Source organism: Staurois parvus, unplaced genomic scaffold, assembly GCF_062004578.1.
Source record: "Staurois parvus isolate SC_StPar_1 unplaced genomic scaffold, SC_StPar_1.0 ptg000132l, whole genome shotgun sequence".
Classification (NCBI taxonomy): Eukaryota; Metazoa; Chordata; class Amphibia; order Anura; family Ranidae; genus Staurois; species Staurois parvus.
In genome coordinates this window covers 3,699,836-3,725,137 of record NW_028317928.1, presented here as the reverse complement: position 1 = coordinate 3,725,137, position 25,302 = coordinate 3,699,836, and the positions used below count along the sequence as shown (strand labels likewise).

At 46.5% G+C, this 25,302-nt stretch overlaps 1 protein-coding gene across 1 annotated transcript; it reads left to right on the top strand.

Moving 5' to 3' along the window:
• The first annotated feature begins 1,615 nt into the window (after positions 1-1,615).
• On the top strand, positions 1,616-24,172 carry LOC149466186 (uncharacterized). Its single transcript, XM_089672830.1, has 7 exons — positions 1,616-1,710; positions 8,368-8,525; positions 14,026-14,137; positions 15,740-15,844; positions 17,821-17,918; positions 18,837-18,945; positions 22,005-24,172. Exons 2-7 carry the CDS (start codon positions 8,469-8,471, stop codon positions 23,003-23,005), a joined length of 1,482 nt encoding a protein of 493 aa, XP_089528956.1. The 5' UTR covers positions 1,616-1,710; positions 8,368-8,468; the 3' UTR covers positions 23,006-24,172.
• Positions 24,173-25,302: the final 1,130 nt, after the last annotated feature.

The following is a 25,302-nucleotide window of genomic DNA, read 5'->3' as shown; positions in this document are numbered from 1 at the left end:
TAAAAACCACCTATATAGTCAGCTGGTCTCTGCCTTTCTGCGCCAACGTCCATCCTCAGACACTGTGGGCCCTGTGCGCTCGCGTTCCGCTGCCATGGCAGCAGGGGAGGGGTGGGGTGGTAGGAGCAGTGGCAGCTCCACCAGCAGCGGCTGCCTCAGTCTGCAGTCGATGATGAGTAGCTTTCTTCACCAGCGCAGTGAGGAAACTACTAACCAGCCGCAGCAGCAGCAGCATCAGGTGGACCTGGAGCAGGCTTGGGCCTACTTGGACAGCACCCTGCCAACCGAGGTAGACAATCCCCTTGACTACTGGGCAACGAAACTTGACCTTTGGCCCCAACTAGCTGAATTTGCCCTTGAAAGGCTGTCATGCCCGGCCAGTAGCGTGGCATCGGAGCGCGTGTTTAGTGCGGCAGGAGGTATTGTAACTCCGCAGAGGACACGACTGTCCACCCAAAGTGTGGAGAGACTCACGTTTGTGAAAATGAATCAGGCGTGGATTAGTCTGGATTTCAAACCACCAGTTCCTGACACAACTGACTAAATCCGCCATGAATCATGCCCCAAACATGTGCCACTTTCAGGTCTCCTCACACTACTGGTGGGTTCCATTTTGTCATAGGGTGCTGGCAGATTACGGGCCTCCCATTGCTGCTGCCAGGCCCGTAATCTGCCATGGGCCCCTGTACCGCCTCCTCATGCTGCTGCCAGGTCCAGAGTCTCTCATGGGTCCCTGTACGGCCTCCCATTGCTGCTGTCTCCATCGCCACACTCTGCCATGTGCCACTTTCAGGTCTCCTCACACTGCTGGTGTGTTCCATTTTGTCATAGGGTGCTGGCAGATTACGGGCCTCCCATTGCTGCTGCCAGGCCCGTAATCTGCCATGGGCCCCTGTACCGCCTCCTAATGCTGCTGCCAGGTCCAGAGTGTGTCATGGGTCCCTGTACGGCCTCCCATTGCTGCTGTCTCCATCGCCACACTCTGCCATGTGCCACTTTCAGGTCTCCTCATACTGCTGGTGGGTTCCATTTTTGTCATAGGGTGCTGTATGGCCTCCCATTGCTGCTGCCTCCACCGCCGCACTGTGGCTCCACACTCTGGTTTTGGCCCCGTGACTGCCCAAATGAGTGAAGTGTGCGGTGATTCTAAGATCGACGGCACTCATCTGCATGTCATACTGACTGACAGTATTATTTCTCTTCCCCAGCAGACTCCAAGGGCATTTAAATTAAAGGTACAGTGTTCTGCACTAATATAAAGGCTCTCTGAAGCCTAGAAACACCCTTTTATAAGTTAAAATCGCAGCGAATATATTCGCATCGAATCGAATTTATTCCTCGAATTCGCCGAATCAGCCGAATCGAATTTTTGAATACTTCGCTCATCTCTAGTCAACAGTCAATAGCTGCATAAGCTCTGCATGAATATTTTTACGGCTGATGGAGTATAGACTTCTACCAGCAGAGGGCGCAGGTCGGCGCTCACCGTCGGTGTTGCTTGATCTGGGAGAGGAAAGAGACAAGGGCTACTTCCAGTCTGTGGCTAACGTGCGTTTCACTGGCTTCTCGCGCAGAGTAAATAGAGTAAAATCGATTGCCAGGGGAAAGGCAACCATTTTGTTGTAGCTCAAGTGGAAAAGGCATTTTTTTCTTGTTATGTACAGAGTGTGTTCCTGTGATCCTGGAGAGTGGGAGCCCAGTGAGGAGGAGGTAATAATGTCTTCTTACTATGAGAGAAGGGGGGCCCAGCACTGTGTGTGGACAGGATGGGGGGATCATGTCACCTCCATACATCCTCATCTTCCTGCAAGTCCTCTGTGTACTGCAGTTCCCTGAGTGATATTTGTAACTGTTTATAAAATCTGGATTTTACTAAATCAGTTGGCTGTATGGTGAGGGAAGATTGACTCTGGTGCGGATAAGTCGCCTGACCGGTATTCCCCAGGCTAACCACGAATCTGACGCATCTTCAAGTTGGTTGTCGTGATGTTTTGGTGATAGAGCTTCAGCCTGGCCAGATGCATCAAAGCGGAACTAAACCTTTCCTCTCCTTTGCAGCCAAGGAAGCTGCCATCTTGGCCTCTGTTTGATCTGCAGTTGCCATGGTGCTGCACATGTGAGCAGTTCTGGCAGCAGCTTTTGGATGGCTTGACAGTAAAGTGTTACTGAACCCTGGACCCTGCATTCGCTCTCCATGGACCCTGCATTCACTATATCCGCTCTCCCCGGACCACGCATTCACTATACCCACTCTCCCAGGAACCTGCATTCACTATATCCGCTCTCCCCAGACCATGGACTCACTATATCCGCTCTCCCCGGACCCCGCATTCACTATATCCGCTCTCCACAGACCCTGCATTCACTATATCTGGTCTGCCTGGACCCCGCATTCACTATATCCGCTCTCCCCGGACTCTGCATTCACTATATCCGCCCTCCCCGGACCCTGCATTCACTATATCCGCTCTCCCCGGACCCTGCATTCACTATATCCGCTCTCCCCGGACCCTGCATTCACTGTATCCGCCCTCCCCGGACCCTGCATTCACTGTATCCGCCCTCCCCGGACCCTGCATTCACTGTATCCGCCCTCCCCGGACCCTGCATTCACTGTATCCGCCCTCCCCGGACCCTGCATTCACTGTATCCGCCCTCCCCGAACCCTGCATTCACTGTATCCGCCCTCCCCGGACCCTGCATTCACTGTATCCGGTCTGCCCGGACCCTGCATTCACTGTATCCGCTCTCCCCGGACCCTGCATTCACTGTATCCGCTCTCCCCGGACCCTGCATTCACTGTATCCGATCTCCCCGGACCCTGCATTCACTATATCCGGTCTCCCCGGACCCTGCATTCACTATATCCGCTCTCCCCGGACCCTGCATTCACTATATCCGCTCTCCCCGGACCCTGCATTCACTATATCCGCTCTCCTAGGACCCTGCATTCACTATATCTGCTCTCAAACAGTACACAGAACATGGAAACGCAATTCTATTAGTAAATATAAAATGCTAAATACCTTTTCTCATCAGCAGTATATAGCAGTCTTGCGACTTTTATTATTGTCCAGCAGAGCACTGGTTAAAGCTTATAGGAGGAGTTTTCATTTTGCTCTAGGAAGATCTAGAACCCCTGACCGCAGTCTGGACACTGCTGATTGGCCCTGTGTTGATCACATGCACTCTTCCAAGAAAAAACACACACCAAACTGAGCATGTGCAGAGTGGCTCCACACGATATGTTTTATCAGGAGATAAGAGGGGGACATTGGAAGAAGGGTAGGATCAGAGGACAACACTGATTGGCCCTGTACTGATCACATGCACTCTCCTAAGAAAAATAAAATCTAGCAGTACACACCAAACTGAGCATGTGCAGAGTGACTCCTAAAGCTCTGTACTATGGCAGATGGATTGGGGACAGTAGAAGGGGAGGATCAGAGAAGACAAGATCAAAAATCCTTTTTACACAATGCAGAGGATTAACCTCTTAGGTTCCACAGTGAGAATAACAAGCATGCTTTACTGCATCTACAGACTGATTGTACTGTTGTGGGTTTAGAAACACTTTATGTTGAGAGCATAAGCAATTGTGACAGTATTGTCAGCTGCATTCTTGCACCCATTGAGAAATACTGTGTGAGCTGTGATTGGTCACAGCTTGTCATATGGTACAAGGCTGTTGTTAATAGCCCTGTACCATGTGATCTCTGATCATTCGCAGATTTCAAAAGTAGTAAGCAATGATGTCAGGAAGTGACATCTTGCTTACTACTCTGCATGTGATCACTTATTGGCCTATCAGTGATCACATGATCAGGACCTCGCACAGAGGTCCCATACCACGATCGGTGTTCCTCATGTGATCACTGATTGGCCAATCAGGGATCGCATGAATTGGGATCTCACACAGAGGTCCCGTGCAGCGATCCTCCGAACACAGCGGGCACCGATCACGGTGCTGCGCACTCCCAGGGAGCGTGCACGGGCAATGGAAGTGGGTAGACATTTAGAAACACCCACCCGCTTTGGCAGCGCTCCCGTCCGGCTGTTTGACGACATGGGCCGGACGGTAAGTGGTTAATTTAAACAGGGACGTGTGCATTCCAGTGCTTTTTTGGTGCGTTTCGGTGTGTTTTACCACATTCCAGTACAGTTCTGACATTGACAACCATATCACCTACTTTCTGTGCGTTTTGGATACAGAAAAAAAGCAACTGAAATGCATGTAGTGTGAAGTGGCCCTAACACCCAAAAAGGGAAGTTCCACTTTAAGCCTTTGTCCCCCGCTCCTCATTAACCACTTCATGTCCGGACACTTCCCCCCCTTCCTGTCCAGGCCAATTTTCAGCTTTCAGTGCTATCACACTTTGAATGACAATTGCGCGGTCATGCAACACTGTACCTATATGAATTTTTTAGCATTTTTTTGAGATAGATAAAGCTTTATTTTGGTGGTATTTATTCACCACTGGGATTTTTATTTTTTGCTATATAAATGAAAATGTCCAAAAATTTTGAAAAAAAAGTGTTTTTCTTATAAAATTTTGCAAATAAATAATATTTCATCATAAATCTTGGCCAAAATTTATTCCGTTATCTTTTTAGTAAAAAACAAATAACCCAAATTTATAACCAAAAATTGTAATTTGTAAACTTTTTTTTACATTTTTATTTTTTCTTTATATTGTTTTTTTTTTTTTTACATACTGTCACCCTAGCAGTACAGTGTCACCATAGTGACACCATACTTGTGGGGGGTGATGAAGATTTTTTGTTTTTTTACACTGATTGCTTTTACACCCATAAAGGCTGTAAAAGCAATAATTTCTCCTTCTCTCTGGCTGCATTCCTGCAGCCATTGAGAAATACTATGTGAGCTGTGATTGGTCACAGCTTGTCACATGGTACAAGACTGTTGTGAATAGCCTTGTACCATGTGACCTCTGTGATCATTCACAGATTTCACTAGTAGCAAGCAATGATGTCAGAAGTGACATCTTGCTTACTACTCTGCATGTGATCACTGATTGACCAATCAGTGATCACATGATCGGGACCTTGCACAGAGGTCCCGTACGACGATCGGTGTTCCACTGTGTCCGGAGGACACAGCGGGCACCGGATCGCGGTGCTGTGCGTTCCCAGGGAGCGCGCACAAGCTGGGGGCAGGGAGGCCATTTATACATGGCCACCTGCCCCTGCACTGCCACCGTCCAGCCATTTATATACAACAGCCAGACGGGAGGTGGTTAAAGATTGGCACCTTTGGGGAGTGGGTATCCAAATTTGACAGGTACCCGCTCCCACTTCCGCTGCGATCACCTAGACCAGTGGTGGGCAACCTTTTTTTTTCAACTGAGCCAAATCTCGCCAAAACCACGATTGAAATTTATTTTGAGAGCCACATTTTTAAAACTGAAAATACATCCCCCATATAGTAATTCATCCCCCATAGTAATTCATCCCCCCTATAGTAATTCATCCCCCCTATAGTAATTCATCCCCCATAGTAATTCACCCCCCATATAGTAATTCATCCCCCCATAGTAATTCATCCCCCATATAGTAATTCATCCCCCCTATAGTAATTCATCCCCCCTATAGTAATTCATCCCCCATAGTAATTCATCCCCCATATAGTAATTCATCCCCCATATAGTAATTCATCCCCCATAGTAATTCATCCCCCATAGTAATTCATCCCCCATAGTAATTCATCCCCCATATAGTAATTCATCCCCCATAGTAACTCTTCCCCCATATAGTAACTCATCCCCCATATAGTAATTCATCCCCCATATAGTAATTCATCCCCCATAGTAATTCATCCCCCATAGTAATTCATCCCCCATATAGTAATTCATCCCCCCTATAGTAATTCATCCCCCCTATAGTAATTCATTCCCCATATAGTAATTCATCCTCCATATAGTAATTCATCCTCCATATAGTAATTCATCCCCCATATAGTAATTCATCCCCCATAGTAATTCATCCCCCCTATAGTAATTCATCCCCCCTATAGTAATTCATTCCCCATATTGTGTCAATTCACTTACCTTTGCTCCGCGCGTTCCTCTCGTTGTGTTCCCGCGCCGTTCCGGTCTTCAGGGCGGACTGTGAGAGGAGAGGAGTTTGTCACGCTGCCCCGCCTACATCCTGACAGCCAATGTTTGCCACGCTCCGCGGGCCGGATTAAAAGGTCCGCTGGGCCGTATGCGGGCCGTAGTTTGCCCATTGCTGGGCTAGCTGCAGAGTCCTGACTTTTGGGGCGGCCGCCCGAGAAGAGGGAGGGGAGCGGGCGCCCGGCACACAGAAGAGCCGCATTAAAGTATGTAAAGAGCCGCATGTGGCTCGCGAGCCGCGGCTTGCCGACCACTGACCTAGACGATCGGAAGCGGAAGTTGTCCTCCCCCCTCCCTCCCGTAGTCTTCTGGGACACGTGACACGGGGCCATTCACAAAGCACAGCGCTTCTCGCACATGGTCAGTGGGCACCCGGCTGTCATAGCCGGGTGCCCACACTGAAGATGCTGGCACCAGGGAGAGAAGAAGGCCAGTGAAACCAGCCGTGGTGAGGACACCACTGGACTGAAGGACAGGTAAGTGGCTGTATTTTAAAAGTCAGCAGCTACAGTTTTTGTAGCTGCTGACTTTTTTTTTTTTTGTTTCAGGTGGAAATCCGCTTTAAAGATCAGCTTTTTTTTCCTAAAAAGGTGTTTTTATGGCCAAATACAAGAAAACAACTAGCAAAGATTAGCCATTAATCCCAGATTCAGAAATCAAAGACAGGAAGTGAAACATTTTTGCGCATGGGAGCACCTCTCTGATGGGGAAATGGTATATTTCGTATTTAAATATTGTGGCTCACTAATGAATTTGATGCCTCTGAATCCTGGTTAAAAAGCCATATAAGGACAGTTACCTTAGCTGACATCATACAAAGGAATGTCACTGACCCAGATGTGGCTAACCCCGCTTTCTTCTTTACGATTGGCCATTTCCTTACATTCAAGTCCAGTATAACACACAGCTACACTTGTAAGAGCTCAGTCTCACATTAGAGCTGCCATTAGTCATGTGTCTGAATTGGGTCAGCCATGCTGTGAAAAACTGGCGGGGACTCAATGGTGAAACAGCATCTTTAGTTAAGTATTTTTGTTATATATTCGAATACTTAATTAAATGATTAAATATTATAAGTATTTGTGTGATCTCTCTTTGCACATATTGAATAATATATACAAATTTGGCGCTGGAAGTGTATATTATAACTACATAAAAGTCCATAGAGTCCATCAAAGGTCCATGTGGGGGACCATTAGTATTCACAATGAAAGTACATTAGAAAAAAGCGGCATCAGCGGCAGCACCCTAAGAGCAAAGCCGAACTCTGTATGTGGAAAAAAGAGGGGCGCCAAACTAAGTGCAGCATTACAATTTATTGTTAAAAACGACAATTAGCAACTTACAGGAAGTGAAAAAGGAAAGAGAATATCACCAATGGGGTCCAGGCTCCTGGGAGGAAGTAGAGAGCAAGCGGTATCCACGCATCCAATGTTGGCTGGAAGGGTATCCTGGAGCTGCCAGCCGCTGCAGGAAACCAGCGTTGAACGCAAACGGCACCGGGGCGGACGTGACATCAGCGAAGGAGCGTGATGATGTGGGTGGGCGGTAACGCGTTTCAGGTCTGAGGAAGAAGCTCCACTTCAAAACGCGTTACCGCCCACCCACGTCATCACGCTCCATCGCTGACGTCACGTCCGCCCTGGTGCCGTTTGCGTTCCACACTGGTTTCCTGCGCCTGGCCGCTCCAGGGTACCCTTCCAGCCAACATCGAATGCATGGATACCACTTGTTCTCTACTACCTCTCGGGAGCCCGGACCACATTGGTGATAGGCTCTTTCCTTTTTCACTTCCTGTGAGTTGCTAATTTTCGTTTTTACCAATAAATTGTAATGCTGCACTTAGTTTGGCGCCCCTCTTTTTTCCACGTACAGAGTTTGGCTTTGCTCTGAGGGTACTGCCATCGATGCTGCTATTTTTTTCTAATGTACTTTCATTGTGAATACTAATGGTCCCCCACATGGACTTTTGATGAACTCGATGGACTTTTATGTAGCTATATTATACCCCTCCAGCGCCAAATTTGTATATATTATTCAATAATTGTCGTTTTTACAAATAAATTGTAAATTTTATCACTGCACTTAGTCTGGTGCCCCTCTTCCTTCTCTTTTTGCACATATTGAATACAACCTAAAAAATGTAAACCACTGTCACAAAACACTATATTTTTTATAGTTTTATTTTACTGCTTTCGCTTTGATCTAATTTTTTTTTCTTTTTTTTTTGCAGTTTGATCCTTGCAAGCCAAAATATTTTGCGCATATAGGTGTGGACATCCCACAAACTGGGAGTATTTAGGAGGACATAAGGACCTTTAGACGGATGTTGTGATGGAGAATGTTTATTCCCAGGATCTTATACAGGAAGAAAGCACAATCTCCCTTCAGGTAAATGGGGTCTTTTTTATAGCTAACATTGCAGTCCGCAGGAACTAAACTTTATATTTTAGCCCATCCCCCCATTCCTCTGTTCTAATTCACAAGACCTAAGAAAAGCTGGGGCGGCACAGTGGCTTAGTGGTTAGCACTTCTGCCTTGCAGTCATGGGTTCGATTCCCAACCATGGCGCCTCCTGCATGGAGTTTGCATGTTCTCACTGTGTTCATGTGGGTTTCCTCCAGGTGCTCCAGTTTCCTCCCACACTCCAAAGACATGCTGGTAGGTTAATTGGCTCCTGTCTAAATTGTCCTAGTTTCATCCCTGGCCATGCGGGATTTCCTGTATGGTAGGGGTTGGGGAAAGACCTGGCAACCTACCCTGTAAAATAATTGCTAAGAGAATTCATGGAAAAAGGCGCTTGCGAGTGACGGTCCATGCAATCGCCAAGGGTCGGATATGACTGAATGGATAGATAGAAGAAAAGTTTAAGCCCCCCCAGCTTCTGGACTGTTCACCTAAACAAGGTTGAAGTCAGACCTCATGCGGGATTCCTGCTGCTCAGGGGCTCTGGGCTTCAACAAAATGGCCGCCTCCAGCAAGAAAAAACAGGATCAATGCTAGAGGCAGTTTACAGCACAAGCTAATTTTGGCAGCATAATTAACCCCTTAAAGTGTTGCTAAACCCACAACAGTACAATCTGTCTGTATATGCAGTAAAGCATGCTTGTGATACTCAGTGGTTTATTTAGGTTTTGTGATGCCCTAGGCAACACAAAAATCGTCTGCCTCCACAGACACCGACCAACAACTCCTCCTCCTTCCCCCTCCTGCGGAGAGAGCCTGACATTGACCAAAAACACCCCTGCCCCCCACTCGGGAGAGATTTCCACTACCCCCCCGCAACAGAGAGAAAGACACTAATCTTCAAAGCTCCGGACATCCTTGGGAATGAGAGTCAGGCTCTACATACACCATCAAGAAGCCCGCAGCCTCTCTTGGATCCCACCTGGTTCCCACGGCATGCGAGTCCTTTCTTTCATCCCTTCTTCTAAGGGGAGGTGCTGCTCCCCTGAAAAATGCCGCCCTAGGCAAGTGCCTTGTTTGTCTTGTAGTAAATACTCCCCTGGTTATACTCACTGTGGAACCTAAGGGGTTAATCCTCCGCATTGTGTTTATGCGCTGGGTGGCCAGACTCCTCGACACTCCCTCCTAGTTCTGCAGGCCATGATTTGTCATATGAGGGTCCTTGCAGACTCCTGTAGTGATGGACCAAACACCCCTATGTTCAGTTCATGGTCAAACCTTTCAAACCTACCGTTCAACCGCGAGCTTCGAACAGGGACAGTTTGCTAAGCGATATCTTACCACATCTGAGTATGTCATGTGGTATTTTAGTAGCAAAACATTTGTTCATGTTCCAGCTGTCAGTGGGGTTCCCAGCTGACAGCTGAATGTCAAAAGAATTGTCAGAATTTCCCGACAATGAAACCATTTTTTTTTTAAAAAGGCATGGGCCCCCCCCCCCTCCAATCCATGCCAGATAGATTTTGAGGGTAACCCCCACAGCAAAAAAGAAAAATGGCGTGGGGGTCCCTCCCAAAATCCATACCAGACTCTTATCCGAGCATGCAGCCCAGCAGGTCAGGAAGGGGGGGGGGGGGAATGAGTGAGTGCCTTCTGAACCATACCAGGCCACATGCCCTCAACATGGGGGGTGCTTCCTCCCCTTCCTAAGCACCTTGTCCCTAAAAAGGACTAAAAAGATAACAGAATAAATTTTGGCCAAGACTTATGATGAAATACTATTTATTTGCAAAATTTTGTAAGAAAAACACTTTTTTTCATAATTTTGGGACTTTTTCATTTACATAGCAAAAAAAACAAAAATCCCAGTGGTGAATAAATACCACCAAAATAAAGCTTTATCTGTCTCAAAAAAATGCAAAAAAATTCATATGAGTACAGTGTTGCATGACCGCGCAATTGTCATTCAAAGTGTGATAGCGCTGAAAGCTGAAAAATGGCCTGGACTGGAAGGGGGTGAAAGTGTCTGGACTGGAAGTGGTTAAATACTGTGATGACATCACAAGGGTTACCCCCCACCCCCTTGTGACATCATCATGCGCTGTGATTGCCATCACAATGCACTGTCACGGCGGGAGGTGGGCGAATAGTCCGCTGAACACACAAATGGCCAAAGTTTGAGTCAAACTTACATCGACTCGAACATAAAGCCCATCACTAGACTCCTATTGCCTGCAGTACTAGAAGTTGAGGATCAGGGTGCCAAGAGATGACATCACCTCACCTGCAGTGAGGGATTTCTATGGATAGAAAAGAGGTTTAACCTCTTCACGCCGGCAACTCCCGGCCCTTTTAGGGTTTTCAGGAGGTGCGGCGGGGTTTTATTGTCATGTGACCACCGTGATTCACTGTCATGGTGGTCACATGATCAGAAAAGGTCCCGATCGCAAGGGGAGATCGGGACCTTTCCATGAGACACCGACATATATGCTGGGAGCGCTCTCTCAGCACATATGTGTTTTCAAATGGTACGGAAATATGCGTCCGCTCTGCGTCAAGGCCCAGCTGCCGAGAGGCCGCATATTTGCGTACTCTCGGCGTCAAGGGGTTAAAAAAAAATACAAGGAGGCCACATGGGCATTTGGACATTCTCTGAAAAAAATTAGAACAGTCAGCCCTGGTTAACACTAATGCAGTGCAAGAAATGAAATGAATCCTGTGTGTTTCCCGCACCGCATTGCGATCGCACGGCGTCCGTGCGATCCGGTACAGGTGTCAATGTTAAATCAACGACACCCTGAAACAGATGGCAAAATGCAGTGCAATTATCAGAATTCACACCCATGCGATGCAAATTGGGCACGGGGGAAAAAAAAGTCTCCTGCACCTTTTCGGTGTGGATGCGATTTGAACTATACAAAATATATGGCTCCAATCGCACCGCACAGACATCGCATGTGATTGGCACAGGAATATGGTGCGGTTCCTGTGCGAATCACATGCGATGTACCGCACCGCATCAGTGTGAACCCATTTACATTTACTAAAACTGGAGCACTCAGAATCTGGTGCTGCTGTGCATGGCAGCCAATCAGAGAATCTGGTGCCGCTGTGCATGGCGGCCAATCAGAGAATGTGGTGCCGCTGTGCATGGCGGCCAATCAGAGAATGTGGTGCCGCTGTGCATGGCGGCCAATCAGAGAATCTGGTGCCGCTGTGCATGGTGGCCAGTCAGAGAATCTGGTTCCGCTGTGCATGGCGGCCAATCAGAGAATCTGTTGCCACTGTGCATGGCGGCCAATCAGAGAATCTGGTGCCACTGTGCATGGTGGCCAATCAGAGAATCTGGTGCCGCTGTGCGTGGCGGCCAATCAGAGAATCTGGTGCCGCTGTGCGTGGCGGCCAATCAGAGAATCTGGTGCCCTGTGCATGGCAGCCAATCAGCTTCTAACTTCAGCTTGTTCAATTTAGCTTTGACAATAAAGCAAGGCATACATGGGTCGAATTCCGAACGATTTTTTGATTGAAAATGTCGTTCGTTCTGTAATCTGATGGTGCCACCAATGATTTTGAAAATCGGTCGTTTTTCACGAATTTTTCAATATGCCCGATTAAACGAAATGGGGAGGAACCACGAAAATCGTCCAGTGCCATTGCCCCACTAACAGCGAAAATCGGTCGATTGTTCTTGGGTCTGGTTTTTCAACGAAAAATTGTTCAGAAATCGACCCATGTATGGCCGGCTTAAAACCTGGAAGCTGATTGGTTTCTATGTCTAGCTACACCAGATTTTTCATTCTCTAGTGTTAGTAATTAACCCCGTACATTTTCTCTGTTACCTATAAGGAGGATTACCAGATCTAAGATCTACGAGGGGCGTTCAAGTCAAACCAGGTCCAATTTTCGAATGAAAAATCGTTTGGAAATCAACCCATGTATGCCCGGCCTAAAACCTGGAAGCTGATTGGTTTCTATGTACAGCTGCACCAGATTTTGCACTCTCCAGTTTTAGTAATTAACCCCGTAAGTTTTCCCTGTTACCTATAAGGAGGACTACCAGATCTAAGATCTACGAGGGGCGTTCAAGCCAAACTGGGACCTTTACTATTACAGGTATAATAGGGATGCTAGCGTGGCGGTACTACACGTAGTAGTAAGTGGCAAGTGAGTACTATTACTGATAGGCAGTGCACATGCAGCTGTCCAGTCCAGAGACCGGTAATCAAGATGGCAGACAACAGTGTTAGTGTGCGCATGGAACAGCGTGTGAGGGTGAAGTTTCTTGTGAAAAACCCGCAGATATCTACAGAAGACTTCATGTGCAGTACGGTGATGAGCCGCACTAAGACATCTGAATGGTGTAAACATTTCAAAGATGGCCGTCCATCTGTCAGTGGTGATCCCGGCTGTGGTGGCTCCCAGCCAACAGCGGTCATTAATGAGTGTGGATCCTGGATAATCGACGCATAACCTGTCGTGAAATTGAACAAGAGACTAATCTTTCTGCGGGAACGTTGAACACAATGATGACAGAGTGAAGCCGGCTGTCCTAGGATGGTTCGGGCGTACCGACAAATGTTTCTATGCTGAAGCTTTCCAGGCATTGGTTAAATGCTGGCAAACTGTATAAATGTAGCAGGGGAGTGTGTCGAAAAATAAATGCAGATTCCACTCCTTAAAATTTGTTCTTTTACTATATAAATGCAAAAGTCCCAATTTGACTTGAACACTCCTCATATATAGGTATAACCCTTAGGATTTTTTTTTTTCTGCTACAGGATATATTCCTTATGGCTGGGATAAATGTATAAATGTAGCAGGGGAGTATGTCGAAAAATAAATGCAGATTCCACTCCTTAAAATTTGTTCTTTTACTACATAAATGCAAAAGTCCCAGTTTGACTTGAACACTCCTCATAAATAGGTATAACCCTTAGGATTTTTTTTTCTGCTACAGGATATATTCCTTATGGCTGGGATAAGTGTATAAATGTAGCAGGGGAGTATGTCGAAAAATAAATGCAGATTCCACTCCTTAAAATTTGTTCTTTTACTACATAAATGCAAAAGTCCCAGTTTGACTTGGAACACTCCTCATATATTATTATTATTATTATACAGTATTTATATAGCTCCAACGGTTTGCTCAGCACTGTACATTATAATGGGAGACAGTGCACGAGACAGTACAGGAACAATACAATACAATACACAAGGGATTCGAGGGCCCTGCTCCTTGGAGCTTACAATCTAGGAATATAGGTATAACCCTTAGGATTTTTTTTTTTTTGCTACAGGATATATTCCTTATGGCTGGGATAAGTGTATAAATGTAGCAGGGGAGCACGTAAAAAAAATAAATGCAGTTTCCACTCCTTGAAATGTGTTCTTTTATTAAATAAACTCAATAGTCCCGGTTGAACTTGAACACCCCTCGTACAATATTTATTATATTTTTAATCTATTGGTACTTTCTCTTTTCTAGAATGACAACTGGATTCCTATTAAAGTGAAAGTGAAAGAAGAAGCAGAAGAGCCGTATGTGAGGGGTGATGATCCGTGCAAAGAGGGGGAAGTTCCTCCAGAGATCAGCCCAGGTGAGGAATAAACACTAACCCCTCGGTTCATATCTGTGCGGGTGGTGCCACTGCGGATCCGCACAAAAATCCGTGCAGCCGCACCACCCAGACAGAGGAATGCGGACCTGCGGGTGGGTGCCACTAACCCCTTCAAGTACGGACACTTTCACCCCCTTCCTGTCCAGGCCAATTTTCAGCTTTCAGCGCTATCACACTTTGAATGAAAATTGCACCGTAATGAACACTGTACCCATATGAATTTTTTAGCATTTTTTTGAGACGGATAAAGCTTTATTTTGGTGGTATTTATTCACCACTGGGATTTTTACTTTTTTTTTGTTATGTAAATGAAATAGTCCAAAAAGTTTGAAAAAAAGTGTTTTTCTTATAAAATTTTGCAAATAAATAATATCTGATCATAAATCTTGGCCAAAATGTTTCAGTTAACTTTTTAGTAAAAAAAAAAAAAAATAACCCAAATTTGTTTATAACCAAAAATTATAATTTTTAAACTTTTTTTATTTTATTTTTTTATATTATTGTTTGTTTGTTTTTTACATACTGTCACCCTAGCAGTAGTGTCACCATAGTGACAATGTACTACTTGTGGGGGGTGATGAAGATTTTTTTTTTTTTTACACTGATTGCTTTTACACCCATAAAGGTTGAAAAGCAATCATTTCTCCTTCTCTCTGGCTGCATTCTTGCAGCCATTGGGTAATAGTGTGTGAGCTGTGATTGGTCACAGCTTGTCACATGGTACAAGGCTGTTGTGAATAGCCCTGTACCATGTGACCTCTGTGATCATTCACAGATTTCACACATAGTAAGCAATGATGTCAGAAGTGACATCTTGCTTACTACTCTGCATGTGATCACTGATTGGCCAATCAGTGATCACATGATTCGGACCTCGCACAGAGGTTCCGTCCGACGATCGGTGTTTCACTGTGTCCGGAGGACACAGCGGGCACCGGATCGCAGTGCTGCACGCTCCCAGGGAGTGCGCACAAGCAGGGTGCGGGGAGGCCGTTTATAAACAGCCACCCGCCCCTGCACTACCACCGTCCAGCCATTTATATACAACAGCCGGACGGGAGGTGGTTAATTCTAATGGCACGTTGCCCACACTGGAAATTGCAGCCATACTGGGAACTGAGGTTCCCGTGCGGGCTGCGTTTTCCAAAGAAGTGCAGGGATTTCTTCCCTACATGTCCTGGGGCATGGGAGTCCATGCAGGGTGGTGCCGCTGCAGATCCTCACAAAAATCCATCCCAGGGTACAGGAGTCCATTCAAATGAATGGGCTCTTGTGCCCGTGCAAATCGAGGCCCGCAGGAACGCGGAGATGTGAACGTAGCCCTAATCCAGAGAAGAGTCCCAGATCCTCCTTGTTCAGTCACTACAACCATCTCTTCTTCTCCTCTGTCAGTAGACAGTAATGGGGGGACAGTATATGCCCAGTGGGGGGGGGGGGTCAGGAGCCATCAGCCTCTATTAGACTCCGGCTCTCCTCCTCACATCATGTCATTGAGATGTGACCAGTCTCCCCCCACATACACTCTCTGGGGTCTCTCATACATCTCAGTACAGGGGGCTTCACTCTCAACTTTATTCACAGACCCCGGAGACACCAGAGACACTCCGAGAGACGTCAAAGCTGAGGAGGAGGAAGAAGGACATGTGAGGATTAAAGAGGAGGAATTCCCTCTAGTGATCGGCACAGGTAGGGGATCTACACTAAAGAAAAGATTTGCAAGTCGTTCAGTTCAGAGGACATTTTTCTGAGTCTTTCTGGTATAGTTCTATAGTTAGGTATCAGACACCTGCAGAATGCAACATTTAGAGCCCTCAAGCAGTCCTCATACACAATCATTATATTAGTGATGCTGCACAATTGTAACTTTACAACTAAGGTGTTACTAAACCCCCAACAGTACAATCAGTCTGTATATGCACTAAAGCATGCTTGTTATTCGCACTGTGGAACCTAAGGGGTTAATCCTCCACATTATGTAAAAAGGCTGTTTGATCCTGACTTCTCTGATCTTCCCCTTCTTCCACAGTCCCCGATCCATCTGCTGATAGAACAGAGCCTTGAGGGCAAGCTGCACATGCTCAGTTTGATGTGTATTATTAGACAGGTTTTTTTTTTCTTAGAAGGGTGCATGTGATCAGCACAGGGCCAATCAGCACTGTCCAGACAGAGGGCCAGGGGTTATTCAGCCTCATAAGACAGTCAGGGGAGAATGAAAACTCCTCCTACAAGATTAACCAGTGATCGGCCGGACACTGATAGAAGTCACAAGACTGCTCTATACTGCTGATGAGAAAAGGGATTTAGCAGTTTGTTTACTAAAATAATTGCATTTCCATGTTCTGTGTACTGTGGGAGACCAGATATAGTGAATGCAGGGTCCGGGGAGAGCGAATATAGTGAATGCGGGATCCGGGGATAACAGATATAGTGAATGCGGGGTCTGGGGAGAGCGGATATAGTGAATGCGGGGTCCGGGGAGAGCGGATATAGTGAATGCAGGGTCCAGGGAGAGCGGATATAGTGAATGCTGGGTCCGGGGAGAGTGGATGCAGGGTTCAGGGAGAGCTGATATAGAGAAGGCAGGGTCCGGGGAGAGCGGATATAGTGAATGCAGGGTCCGGGGAGACCGCATATATTGAATGCAGGGTCCGGAGAGAGCGAATATAGTGAATGCAGGGTTCGGGGAGAGCGGATATATTGAATGCAGGGTTCGTGGAGACCGAATATAGTGAATGCGGGGTCTGGGGAGAGCGGATATAGTGAATGCAGGGTTTGGGGAGAGCGGATATAGTGAATGCAGGGTCCGGGGAGAGCGGATCTAGTGAATGCAGGGTCCGGGGAGAGCGGATATAGTGAATGCAGAATCCAGGGAGAGCGGATATAGTGAATGCAGGGTCCAGGGAGAGCGGATATAGTGAATTTAGGGTCTGGGGAGACCACATAGTGAATGCAGGGTCCGAGGAGAGCGGATATAGTGAATGCGGGGTCCGGGGAGAGCGGATATAGTGAATGCAGGGTTCGTGGAGAGCGGATATAGTGAATGCAGGGTTTGGGCAGTGCGGCTATAGTGAATGCAGGGTCCGGGGAGACCACATATAGTGAATGCAGGGTCCGGGGAGAGCGGATATAGTGAATGCAGGGTCCGGGGAGAGCGGATATAGTGAATGCAGGGTCCGGGGAGAGCGGATATAGTGAATGCAGGGTCCGGGGAGAGCGGATATAGTGAATGCAGGGTCCGGGGAGAGCGGATATAGTGAATGCAGGGTCCGGGGAGAGCGGATATAGTGAATGCAGGGTCTGGGGAGAGCGGATATAGTGAATGCAGGGTCCGGGGAGACCGGATATAGTGAATGCGGGGTCCGGGGAGAGCAGATATAGTGAATGCAGGGTTCGGGGAGAGCGGATACAGTGAATGCCGGGTCCAGGGTTTAGTAACACTTTAAGGAAGTAAGGGTTTAGGATATTCAACAAATTAGGTGGGACCTCGCTGCAGGCATCTCAGCGAATATTTCGATCATGTCCCCCTTGTCTTGCTATGGCCGGATAATCGATGTTAGTGTTTGCCCATTAGCTGAATTACTTTGCTTTGTGTCAGTCTGTCTCTTTTTAGGAAACATTATAACGTTGCATTTGTGTGGCAATGCTTTTTTTTTATTTTACAGATGGATCCTTTAACATAAATTTGTCAGAGAGATCTCCCCATCCTCTATATTCCTGGGATTCCATGGAGGAACATGACAACATCTCTCCAGATAAACAGGTAGTAAATCCTCTGGAGGGCAAAGGGTTAAAAGTCAGGGGTATTATTTTAAAAATAGCCAATGCGTTTCAGGGGTCCAAGTGCCCCCTTCATCAGGACTTGACAGATGATCATCCGTTTACATCCGCTAGTCCATAGAAATACATGGGGGTCCGGTTTTTCATCCGTAAACGGACAGATGGAAACCGAACATATGGAACGCCCTGTGTGAAAGAGTTCTTAGGACTGGGAGAGTGATGTTTGGTGGGAGGGGCTCCAGTATGTGATGCAGTCGAAATTGGGGCCCCTGTGTCCTTGCCCAAACTCAAAAAAGCCTATGAAAAAGGTACCAGGGGCATCTCATGGGTCCCCCTACCGTCCCCAGGCCCTCGGGCAGTGCCCGAGTTTCCAAATGGTCAGTCTGCCCCTGCTTGGAGCTTAAAGTAGTATACTGAGTTCATATAAAGAAAAGCCCGTTCTTCAATACACCTGTGAAACCTTTTGGTGCCAACTGAGTCTCTGGTCAAGTTACAACTCTGTTGCTTCCCCTTTCTGTGATGACGGTTCTTGCTCTTTCAGTTCTGTTTCCCTGAACTTCTGGTCTTTACAGGAAAGAGTTAACAGCTGGGAGTGCAGCCTTCACTCACTCTGTTAGCTTGGAGAAGGGAGGAAGGCGCAGGGGAGTGCTTTGCTATCCTAAGCTACAGGGCTGTGTGTTTCTATTGTTGTACACAGTTCTGGTCCTTGTATTCATCAGTGGTTCTGTAGGATGCTGCAAGAGAAAAGATCCACCCTGAAACAGGAAACCTGGGGTAGCAGTCATGGCACCCTCTAAAACTGGAAGCTGCATACTCAGTAAATGATTAAATCAGCTGCTAAAAAGTGCTTAAAAAAACGAGGGTTTAATATCACTTTAACCGTTTCTGTTGTATTATTCAGGAGGAAAATGTTATTAAAGTTGACGTGAAGGAGGAAGCAGAGGAGCCGTATGTGAGCGGTGATGAGCCCTGTAAGGAGGAGGAGGAGATCCCTCCAGAGATCAGCCCAGGTGAGGAATAAACACTAAATCCAGAGAAGAGTCCCAGATCCTCCTTGTTCAGTCACTACAACAATCTCTTCCCCCCGCCCTCCTCTGTCAGTAGACAGTAATGGAGGGGGCAGTATGTGCCCAGTGGGGGGTCAGGAGCCATCAGGCTCTAGTAGACTCCAGGTGTGATCTATGTAAGGAGGAGGAGATCCCTCCAGAGATCAGCACAGGTGAGTAATAAACACTAAATCCAGAGAAGAGTCCCAGATCCTCCTTATTCAGTCACTACAACATCTTCTTCTCTCCCCTCCTCTTGTGCCCGTGCAAATCGAGGCCCGCAGGAACGCGGAGATGTGAACGTAGCCCTAATCCAGAGAAGAGTCCCAGATCCTCCTTGTTCAGTCACTACAACCATCTCTTCTTCTCCTCTGTCAGTAGACAGTAATGGGGGGACAGTATGTGCCCAGTGTGGGGGGGGGGTCTGGACCCATCAGCCTCTAGTAGACTCCAGGTATGAGCCATGGAAGGAAGAGGAGATGCCTCCAGAGATCAGCACAGGCGAGGCATAAACACTAAACCAGAGAAGAGTCCCAGATCCTCCTTGTTCAGTCACTACAACAATCTCTTCTTCTCCCCCCTCCTCTGTCAGTAGACAGTAATGGGGGGACAGTGTGTGCCCAGTGGGGGAGCTTCTATTAGACTGCTGTTGACCATATCATAGTACAAGGAATCTAAACTGAGAAGGTACATTGACTGCCAATACTAACCTCCTCTTCTGAGCATACTAGTTCCCTGGTTGTCATCCTGATCCAGTGGTATGATCCCATAGCTGGGGGACCATAAGATAGATCAAGAATAGTTAAAGTCTCCTAGCTGGGGATCATGAAATGGATCCAGAATTGTTACGGTCTAATAGCTGGGGACCATGAGATAGATCCAGAATAGGTAATGTCCCATAGCTGGGGACCATGTCATAGATCCAGAATAGTAAAAGTCTCTTAGTTGGAGACCATAAAATAGATCCAGAATTGTTAAGGTCTTATAGCTGGGGACCATGAGATAGCTTCTAAATAGTTAAAGTCTGATAGCTGGGGACCATTAAATAGATCCAGAATAGTAAAAGTCTTATAGCTGGGGACCATGAGATAGATCCAGAATAGGTAATGTCCCATAGCTGGGGACCATTAAATATATCCAGAATAGTAAAAGTCTCATAGCTGGGGGCCATAAGATAGCTTCTTAGTAGTTAAAGTCTGATAGCTGGGGAACATGAGATAGATCCAGAATAGTAAAATTCTTATATCTGGGTACCATGAGATCCCCAGCAAGTCTCATAGCTGGGGACCATGAAATAGATCTAGAATAGGTAAATGTCTCATAACTGGGGACCATGAGATAGATCCACAATATTAAAATTCTTATTGCTGGGGACCATGAGATCCCCAGCAAGTCTCTTAGCTGGGGACCATGAAATAGATTCCAGCATAGGTAAAGTCTCATAGCTGGGGACCATGAAATAGATCCAGAATAGGTAAAGTCTCATAGCTGGGGACCATGAGATATGTCTCTGCAGGGGAGTCAAGTTCTCTAAAGCCTCAGGAGGAGCTCCTCAGACTCAATCCCTTGATAGAGAGGTCCAGCATTTTAGTCCAGAGGTGCTTCAATGGTAAGCAGCCCCCTGACAGAGAAGCACTGTAGAAAACTTGCTCATCAGAGTTGGACGCGGAGTTCCCCTTTTCCTTTGTCTTTTATTTGAGGTGTTCCTCAATCATTCACTCCCTACCCCCTCCCTTCCTGCAAGGCAAATGTTATCTCCTGAGTGACAGATGGGGGGTCAACCACAGGGTAAAGCATCCCTAGTCCCGGTGCCAGGCCGCCTGCGGAAGTGTAACCTTTCTCACTTAAAAGCACTGACCTGAGAAACTCGTATAGGCTCACCCATCATAAAAACAGATAAGACAGCTTCCCCCCCCATGTTTCATGTCATGGATTATGACAGATGTGGGTTCGAATTCAGAGTTCTCCTGACCCCTCCCAACACAGTGTAGTCAGAGCAACCCCCCCCTTTCAGAGGGATTTTTAAAAAGGGACAGGCTAGCAAGCCTAAAAGTTCAACACACACATCTCCTGAGTGTAACATCGTAACAGAGGAGATTAAAGACCCTTCCTGCTCTGCACTTGGATCTGCTTACAAACCAAGGCATATTGGCAAGTAACTGAACTCTTTAATTTCCTTCCCATTATCTCTTTGCTGTACCTTTATATGCATATATATATATATAGTTACATTTTCTTTGTAAATATTTTATTGCACCTGTTTGACTCATTTAGTAATAAATCTTTCTTTCTGAAAGTGTTAAACTGTTTCTAAGCGCTTACTTGCAATTCACGAATTCCTGCCTTTGAAGATACGCTACTGTGTTTGTTTAATCCTCTGCCCAATCGGCCTGCGGTGACCGTATTGGACAGGCGACTTTTCAATCATTATAGTGTATATTTGATAACGGGAGTTTCCCAGTCTCCGACAAAAGTGGTGGTGGCAGTAGAGGGTTAGTTGCGTAATTAACCCGACCCAGTAACAAGCGAATTCAGGCTGCAGGCACCGATTGTGGCCCATTAGCTGGACAATCGCTGTGCAGGGTGCAGCTGGGTGTGGCCTTGTTACGCGCGTCACACCGCGGTTTTAGATTGGCCGGTCCTTCGGTCACAAGTTTGGTGAGAAGGTCTGGGGTGTGACGCCGCGGGCGGGACGTATTACTGTTAGTCGCGGTCAAGCGTTTGTCGCCTGTTGGTGGCGGCGATCGTGACAAGCACAATCTCCCCAAGGCTATTTACTACCTCCCAAACCACCTTCTGGGCACACCTCCCCAAGGATTGGCCAGGGCATAGTAAAAATTCAGACTGGTCATTTGGATTTCCCACCCTATCCTATACCAGGAGGGTGCTGTATGTGTATATCACTAGAATGCACAGAATCACCAGACCTTTGGCAGATAAACAGCAGAGACCTATGTATTTGAGCAATGTATTTAGCTGATTTCTGTTTCAACCCTTTTCCATCCATTTCTCCTTTCTTCCAGATGGACTGCGAAACCATAATGACAAAGAGAAACATTCCATTGTCCTCCCGAATGGTGCAAAAGATGATGATATCAGATGTATTTCTATGGAAGGAAAACACTTTCCATCCAACTTCCATCCAGACCTTCACAGTGGCAAGCCACCACCCGATCCCTCTACCTATAGAGGGCGTTTTCCTGACCTCCAAACGTTCAGGCATTCCGACAGAACTAAATTGCTTTCACGCCAGAGGTCTCACACGGAAAAAGTATTCCCGTGCCGTGAATGTGGAAAATGTTTTACTCGGAAATCGACTCTTACCAAGCACGAGAGGGTTCACACTGGAGAGAAGCCATTTTCCTGCTCTGTGTGCGGGAGTTGTTTTTCTGCAAAAGACAAGCTCGTTATACATCAGAGGATTCATACTGGGGAGAAACCCTTTCCCTGTTCAGAGTGTGGCAAGTGTTTCAGGCAAAAGTCCGACCTGGCTACTCACCGCCGCAGCCACACGGCTGAAAAACCGTTCTCCTGCTCAGATTGCGGGAAGTGTTATGCATGGAAGGACCTACTCATCAAACACCAGAGGAGCCACACAGGGGAGAAACCACATTCCTGCGCAGTGTGCGGGAAGTGTTTTACTGAGAGGGCGCTACTTTCTATACACGAGCGAGTGCACACAGGAGAAAAACCATATACCTGTTCGGAGTGTGGAAAAAGTTTTACTTGGCGGGCATCCCTCGTCTCGCACCAGAGGACTCACACGGGGGCCAAGCCCTTCTCCTGCTCTGAATGCGGCAAATGTTTCTCCAATAGAGGAAACCTTTCCGCACACCAAAAAACTCACGTCGACCACCGGCCGTATTCCTGTCCGCAGTGTGGCAAAGGGTTTACACATAAATCAAATCTGATTAGACATGAGAGGGTCCACACTGGTGTTCAGCCATATGCGTGTTCTGAGTGCGGAAAACGTTTTACAAGGAGATCCACCCTTATGTCACATCTCAGCTCTTATGTGACATAAGATGTGAACATCCATTATTTTTAAAGTGAATTCCAGGCAGAAATTTTTACGCAAGGGTGAAGTACCTACAGTATATCCCCAAAAGGTTTGTGGACCACTGATCATCTCACCTATATGGACTTTACCATCCAAAACCACGGGCAATCCTATGGAGTTGCCCCTCCCCCTCCTTCCTTTCTGGGTATAACAGCCTCCCCCCTTCTGCAAAGGTTTTCAACAAGATTTTGGAGTTATCTGTTGGAATTTGTTACCATTCAGCCCAAAAAAACAGCGTTTGTTAGGCCAGGTACTGATGTTGGATGAAAAGTAGCAATGATCCTCTAATACAATGAAGCTGGCTACTCGGTAACGTCCATTGCAACAATTTTTTATTGGGTACATGGCAGAAAACATCAGTAACATGCTAACACGTTTTGGCCGAAGCCTTACTCATGCTATAAGTAAGCCTTCAGCCGAATTGCATTGGTTAGCTGAAGTAAAATTGTGTTGGATTCAACTTCTGTGTCTTATTGAAGAGTTAAGCTGCCTGTGGATGGTGCCAAGTCAGCAGGTGACCATACTGTCCGGACAGACTGGGTCTATGCACGAAGCAGAATTTGAAACAAAATGCCTTGCATGAATGAATACAAGACTTCCTCTGGTTGGCAAAGGTGGCGAGGCGGGAAGTTGACGTCACAATCTCAACTTGATTTGGTTCCAGCAGTAGACAGGAAGTCCTCACACCACTGCCAGAACACAGTGTACAAAGCGCTGATAGCGGCCACATCTATTAGTACAGTAAATCGTTTGTCTCGGCTACCTTGGCCCAAACAAACTATTTACCCATTTGACCTCCAGAAGGTTTTACCCCCTTCATGACCAGAGCATTTTTTGCAATTCCGCACTGCACTACTTTAACTGGCTATTGCTCAGTCGTGCAACGCTGTACCCAAATTAAATTTACATCATCTTTTGGTGGTATTTGATCACCACTGGGTTTTTTCTATATTTTTTATTACATAAATAGAAAGGACCGAAAAGCTTGAATAAAAACAATATTTTCTACTTTCTGTTATAAAACATATCCAATAAAATCAAATTTCTTCATAAATTTAAGCCAAAATGTATTCTGCTACATGTCTTTGGTAAAATTAAAACAAAAAACCCAATAAAAGTATATGAATCATTTTTTGTGATATTGAAACTTCAAACTATGGAATATGTACTGGAATTTGCACAGCTGTAGACACTATACTAGTAATGGTGGTGATCAGCATCTTATAGTGTGGCGGGCAAACTGGTGCTGGCTGGGAGGGACGCTAACTGACTTACACTGATGTCACTAGTGAAACTAATACAGTGATTAGTGATAATACTGTGCACTGTACTTATGGCTTTTATTTACAGGATCTGGCTGTCTTTTCTCGCTAAACGCAGAGCTGATTTTGGGGAGAAGAAACAGCTAGATTGCTGTTCTGTCTGTTTCTTTTTTTGAAAATTATAACGTCTTCAAACTATGAAATGTGTACTGCAATTTGCACAGCTATAGATGCTATACTAGTAATGGTGGTAATCAGCAACTTATAGTGTGGCGGGCAATCTGGTGCTGGCTGGGAGGGAGGGCAATCAAGGAGTTAACTGTGTGCCTAACAAGTGTATGTGTGCAGCTTTTATGTACAGGATCTGGCTGTCTTTTCTCCCTGAACGCAGAGCTGATTTTGGGGAGAAGAAACGGCTAGATTGCTGTTCTGTCTGTTTCTTTTTTGTGAACGTTATAACGTCTTCAAACTATGGAATATATACTGGAATTTGCACAGCTATAGATGCTATACTAGTAATGGCGGTGATCAGCGACTTTTAGTGTGACTGTGATAGTGCGGCGAGCAATCTGGTGCTGGCTGGGAGGGGCACTAACTGACTGACACCGATGTCACTAGTGAAATTAATACAGTGATCAGTGATAATACTGTACACTGTACTTATGACACTAATAGGTGGCAGGTGTGGTCAGGAGGGCAATCAAGGGGTTTACTGTGTGTCTAACAAGTGTATGTGTGCAGCTTTTGTTTACGGGATCTGGCTGTCTTTTCTCCCTGAACGCAGGGCTGATTTCGGGGAGAAAAAAAAAAGATCGCTGTTCTGTCTGTTAGTAAACACAGAGTTCTCTGCTGTGATTGGCCACAGTTGATCAGCAGGTATACAGCCAACATCATTGGCTGTAACCTGCTGACAAACTCCAGCCCAGATCAGCAGGGGGCGTGCGTGCGCATGTGCCTGAAGACCAGGAACTGGATCAGAACGTTCCAGTACGTTGCTGT

Bases quoted from the DNA above. Each gene is read 5' to 3' on its own strand.
- LOC149466186 (XM_089672830.1), top strand. From the start codon at position 8,469: ATGGAGAATGTTTATTCCCAGGATCTTATACAGGAAGAAAGCACAATC. The intron at 8,526-14,025 runs GTAAATGGGGTC...TCTCTTTTCTAG, and splicing joins AAAGCACAATCTCCCTTCAG to AATGACAACTGGATTCCTAT. The intron at 18,946-22,004 runs GTGAGGAATAAA...CCTTTCTTCCAG, and splicing joins CCCTCCAGAGATCAGCCCAG to ATGGACTGCGAAACCATAAT.